The 5,382-nt window shown below is 42.9% G+C and overlaps 1 protein-coding gene across 1 annotated transcript; it reads left to right on the top strand.

Moving 5' to 3' along the window:
- The first annotated feature begins 692 nt into the window (after nucleotides 1–692).
- On the top strand, nucleotides 693–5,113 carry LOC121948036 (zinc finger protein 768-like). The gene is made up of 4 exons (XM_042493278.1): nucleotides 693–1,667; nucleotides 2,620–2,738; nucleotides 2,893–3,013; nucleotides 3,134–5,113. Exons 1-4 carry the CDS (start codon nucleotides 1,250–1,252, stop codon nucleotides 4,126–4,128), a joined length of 1,653 nt encoding a protein of 550 aa, XP_042349212.1. The 5' UTR covers nucleotides 693–1,249; the 3' UTR covers nucleotides 4,129–5,113.
- The last annotated feature ends 269 nt before the right edge of the window (nucleotides 5,114–5,382 follow it).

Genomic DNA, 5,382 nt, shown 5'->3' with positions numbered 1-5,382 from the left:
CCTTGTCTTGCACACTTTTTGAGTAATATGAATAAGGGAGTTTTATTTTTAATTTGAGTAATGTGCATTCTGCACTAAAAAACTCATAGTACCATATCGTCATGGAAAACCTGGAAATGTCAGGGAATTTCACCATCTCATTTTCCGTGCCTGCAATGGACATGGAACTAGTAAAGATCACTGAAAGTTTTGGGAAAATTATGGAAATTTGTTGTGTGTAATAACTTAAATTATATTAATGTAACACAACAGTACATTTATATTTATAAAACAAATGCGAACAATTTTTAAAGGAAATGTGCCTTATTTATTTTCAGAAAACAGGTTTGGAAGGCATGTTTTCTTTAAAAAGTAATTTTTTCTTTATTTTTGTGGCGATTTTTCTAGTATATTTGGAAATACAATTTTGAAAGACATGTTTTTTTTAAAAACCAGACACCTTAACAACTTAAATTATTTTTGGACTTTCACATTTCCGAAGCTCTTGAACGCAACAGAGTTTGAATCGTGTATTAAAAAAAAACGCCTGGCAAGTGGGGCAAGAAAAAAAACCATTTTGTTTCACAAAAAAGTCATAGAAATGTTTTAAAATTTTGCCCATAATGTGTGGTATCCCTGATTTTGTCTCTTTGATTTTCAGTCTGCGGTATCTAAATCCCCCTGCCGTCTTATCGCGAGATTTGCAGCAATGATCACATCTCTAGCAACCTGCTAACTGAACGACGAATTGCCGCATCTTTGAGTGTAACTTAAGTGTTTTCATGGATTTCTTTACAGCCAAAGAAGATATTTGTCCACCGACTGTAAAAAAAGATGTAGATGTCGACCTTCGTCTTTGGTTGTTTCCGTTGCATATACACAGTTAGCTTGAGTGCCAGCTAGTACGAGCTAGGACTGGCTACGCTTCGTTGGCTCCCTTGTTTACCATAGCTCGAGCTAATGTTAGCTAACATCGTTACAGTAAAACACTGACTGTTTATAACTTGTTTTCATTTTGCAAGCTAAAAGTTGCCTGTGTTTGTGTTCTCATAGTGCGCAGACTGGCTCTTTGCATTGCACCGCATTGCTTGTCATCATCACAGTATGTCTGTTTAGCGTTAGCTTACAAGATAGTGTTGATACCGCAGCTTTATTTAGATATGCAGAAACTGTGCAGAGACGGTATTTAATCACAAGGAGATGGCGCTATGATACCAAATTGCTGCGACAGTTGGCTATTGTGATTGCCTTATTAGCATGGCAGCATCTGATGGCAGTTCATAGATGCCAGGGCAGAGGAGTGCACTGTGATAGCCACATTGTCTCTCAGCTGTCTCTGGAGGAGAAACCACAGAATAAAACAGCAGTGTCAGTCGTCGACATTAAAACATCATCACTGAAACAAAGGAGAATGGAGTCTGTGAGGAGTGCTTTCCACACGCAACTGGCCACCGTCATGGACTCACTGCTGGCAGCCGCCGTGTGCGAGATCGCCAAGATCTTTGAGAGCAGCCTGTGTGAGCAGCAGGCGGAGCTAGCGCAGAAAACCGAGGAGATCTCCGTCCTCCGGGGCAAGCTGGAGAAAGTGGAGAGGAGGCAGAAGGCAAAGGGTGGAGGGAGCGAGGAAGGAGACATGTCATCAGGAGACAGAGAGGGGAGCATGAGGCAGCAGACCCTGGCAGGACCAGGTAATACAGCTCACTTGGTCTTACTCAGTTCATCGATGACTGACTCTGGTCAGAAGAGTAAAATAATCACGATAAAACTGGATATACAGTATGCTCATAGTCTAGAACAGGGATACTCAACTTGACTTGCTTGGGGGCCACTTTTTGCAAAATGACAGGAGGCCAGGGGACATTCACAGCAGCCCCATACATGTTTCTAGGAGTTTGTGACATTTCTGGGAATTTTGCAGTTTTCAAAGTTTTTAGGACATTTCTAGGACGTTAGGACGTTTCAAGGATTTTAGGACATTTCTAAGATTTTAGGATTTTAGCACATTTCTTGGATTTTAGGACGTTTATAGGATTTCAGGACATTTCTAGGATTTTATAGCATTTCTTGGATATTAAAACAGTTCTAGGATTTTAGGACATCTATGGGATTTTTAGCACATTTCTAGGATTTTAGGATGTTTCTAGATTTCAGCACATTTTTAGGATTTTAGAATATTTCTAGGATTGTAGAGCATTTCCTGGATATTGGGACGGTTATAGGATTTCAGGATGTTTCTAGGATTTTAGGACACTAGGAGTTTAGCCAAGATCTCTGTCGGGGGGGGGCAGCAGGGGATCCTCTACTGGCGCTCTTTTGATAAACAAGTTCTATTTTGACGCTGTTTTATGCACTCTGGCACCTAAAAGTACTAAAACAATTCCCAGCGTTAATCCCTTTATTTTTATTGTTAATTAGGAAATGGTTTGAGGAGGCACCCTATCCAGGGCCTGCCGGTCGTAAGTTGAGTATCACTGGTTAAGGATAATCTTGTATCCTAAACTGTATCTCAAACTAATCGATCTCTTTATTACACCTACTTGTCCTTATCACTGTCATCTTTGTATTAAGATGTTTAGTCACGACTGACGTCACACCAGAGGCTTCATGGATGCACTGACCACCTACACTTTCTTTGCACAGGACTGAATGTGGGAAAGAATGTGTCTTCTCATTCAGACCCAGCAGAAAGACTTAGCCAGAGCATCAGCGCGCTGAAAGAAGAGGTCACAGGCCAGGATGGAGCTTTAGTAAAACATGAGGTCTGACTCAATGATTCAAAAGTTGTCTGTGTAAATAAACTGAAGTAAAGAAGCCTTTTTAATTTCTGTACTGCCAGCACAAAGTAAAATTTGCACCATGCCTTCCTGTAAGCTCCTCTGGATCTTACAGACCGTTTTTATTTTTTCTCCACAGCGTGCTGGATCACGACCTACCCTGGGGTCAGTGGCTGTCCAAGTCCCAGAGGGAAGCCTTACAGCAGGGGACCAGAGGCAGATAGATAACCCTCTGTCTGCCACACAAGCCAAGGCCAAATGTAAGAAGCCACGATTTCCTTCAACAACTATTTAACCTTTCCATTGCTGGAGCAAAATGAACTTGTAATTCATTTGAGTGTGTAAAAATAAATTGTCTTTTTCCCTCAATTTCTCTGCAGTATCTCATTGGGATCAGAGCAGTCGCAGTGCAGACCACAGATCCCTTCCGGATCAAGCATCTGCCCCTTTTCTCTCCATCTCCCAGAGCGGACGTTGCTCCCCCAGGCCTGACCCCAGCTTAGCTCAACCAGGTGAGTGGTTACCGGGGCTGGATGCCACCCGAGGTGGGGTGTCCGGTCTGGAGAACCTGCAGGCAGATGGCACCAGCTGCTCTGGTCCAGCTAGCAGCGGCACTGGCACAGACGCACCCTGCTTCCGACCGGGTTTTGGTTCTGACGAGACCAGCAACGAAGATGATGATAGCTCTTTCCCTTTCCTGGACCAGGAGCCTGAGAACCACAACTCCAATCAGAACTCGGTGCAGGGCCAGAGCGTGGGGCAGAGGGCGGCTCGACAGGTTCAACCTCAAGCCTCCTCTGGTGAATCACCATGGAGACCCAGAGACGACAGGGTTGGGAGAGGCCCCGTCAATCACACACGGCGTGTCACAACATTCGGCAACAGAGACCCTCTGCGACCACAGTCCAATTCACAGTCACTCACGCTACGACACACAAACACTCTCAGCCACCCTCCAGCTCCTGGCGGAGGGAACGGACGACCTTACACCTGCCCGTACTGTACCAAGTGTTTTACCTACCCCTCCCACCAGCGCAGACACCTGTTACGCCACACAGGAGTCAGACTGCACCCCTGCCAGTTTTGTGACAAGAGTTTCCTTACTCCCTCTGAGCTTACTGTGCACACTCGCACACACACAGGGGAGCGGCCTTTTGGCTGCGCTCAGTGTGGTAAACGTTTTGCTCGCAGCGGGAACTTGAGAGCCCACCAGCGGGACGTTCACATGGGGAAGAGGCCCTTTGCTTGCACAGAGTGTGGGAAGAGATTTGCCCACAGGGGGAACCTGAGGGTGCACAATCACAGGGTCCACCAAGGAGATCCCTACTACATGGATGATCAGCAGGAGCCGGACATAGGCCCAAATCCCATTTAAAAAGATTTTGAAAAAGATGGCGCTGCACTTTAATTTTGTTCACAAAACAGATTTTAAGAATTTTGGGATAGCCTGGGATAGCCCACCTAAAGTTATGACTGAACACTTAAAACCCTTGGAAAGTATTTAAGTTTTTTTGTTGATGTGGGGTAACCATAAGATTAACCACCAAATTTTATCATTTGTATTCAATGATATACAGGATGAAGGTACATTTTGTGTGTCTTAATTTTCAGTTATGATTTAATGTCAGAATTATGGGTTGCACTAACAGGGAGAGCTTTGTATTTAACTGTGCTGTAAGTTACTGGATATAATCATCATTGGATAAAAAATATTGGCTGTTGTTGTAACGTAACTTTTCTCCAGGATGACACCACGAACAATCTGAGCACCTTTTTAGTACTTGAAGTGAAAGTACCACAAATTCATGTTTTTCATAAAGCCAATAAAGGAAGTCTGGTTGGTTTTAGATTTAGACATGTGGCATGCAGAGGTAGGATAGCACGTCTCTTCCTTCAAAATTGTTCTTATGTACTGCCCATCTCTTCAAGCTTTTAATTTGAAAGTGTTGTTAAAATGGAAATGTGTTATTGCAGCGAGTACATTACTGTGTTGTTGAAGAAGAACTGTGCTTTAATTTTTCATCCTGTTTTTGCAAAGTAAAATTAAATAATATACTCATGTACAATGTATTTCTCCTCCTCAGCCTGAAAATGTCATGCACTGTTCAGTGCAATCTAATATCGTTGCACCGTTCTTTGTCAGACACCAGAGGGCAGTGTCAACATGTGAAAGATATGTAGAAATGTTTTTGGACATCATCACAAATAGATTTTTGATAAAAGTGTTGCAAGTCAGCATGTTTTACAATGTGCCCTATTTTTGCAGATCCCCTGATGTATGCACTTGTGTCATCATGTCATGTCTGTCCTGGTCATACAAACATGTGCTTATAAGGCAGAATCAAAACGTGAGTATTTGAGTCTTTTGGTTACTGTCTCACCCTGCACAAAACCCAATTTCTCTTCAATTGTTTGGCTTGAATGTAAAAGCGTGAGCAGTTTTATTCCTTTTATAGCAATCACCTTTAACAGTTGAAGACAGTTCAACCTCACTCCCTTCTATTTAAAGGTTAGAGTCACTATCCACCTTTTTTTTTCATAAATTAACATTGGCATGCTCTCATGTGCGTTTAGTTAACAGTTCCTGCAGTACAGTGCAAAAGGATCACGTTTTTCTATAGGCCAATGC

This window comes from Plectropomus leopardus, chromosome 9 (genome assembly GCF_008729295.1).
Source record: "Plectropomus leopardus isolate mb chromosome 9, YSFRI_Pleo_2.0, whole genome shotgun sequence".
Lineage (NCBI taxonomy): Eukaryota > Metazoa > Chordata > Actinopteri > Perciformes > Serranidae > Plectropomus > Plectropomus leopardus.
The sequence above is the reverse complement of the archived record's forward strand: the minus strand, read 5'-3'. Positions and strand labels throughout refer to the sequence as shown.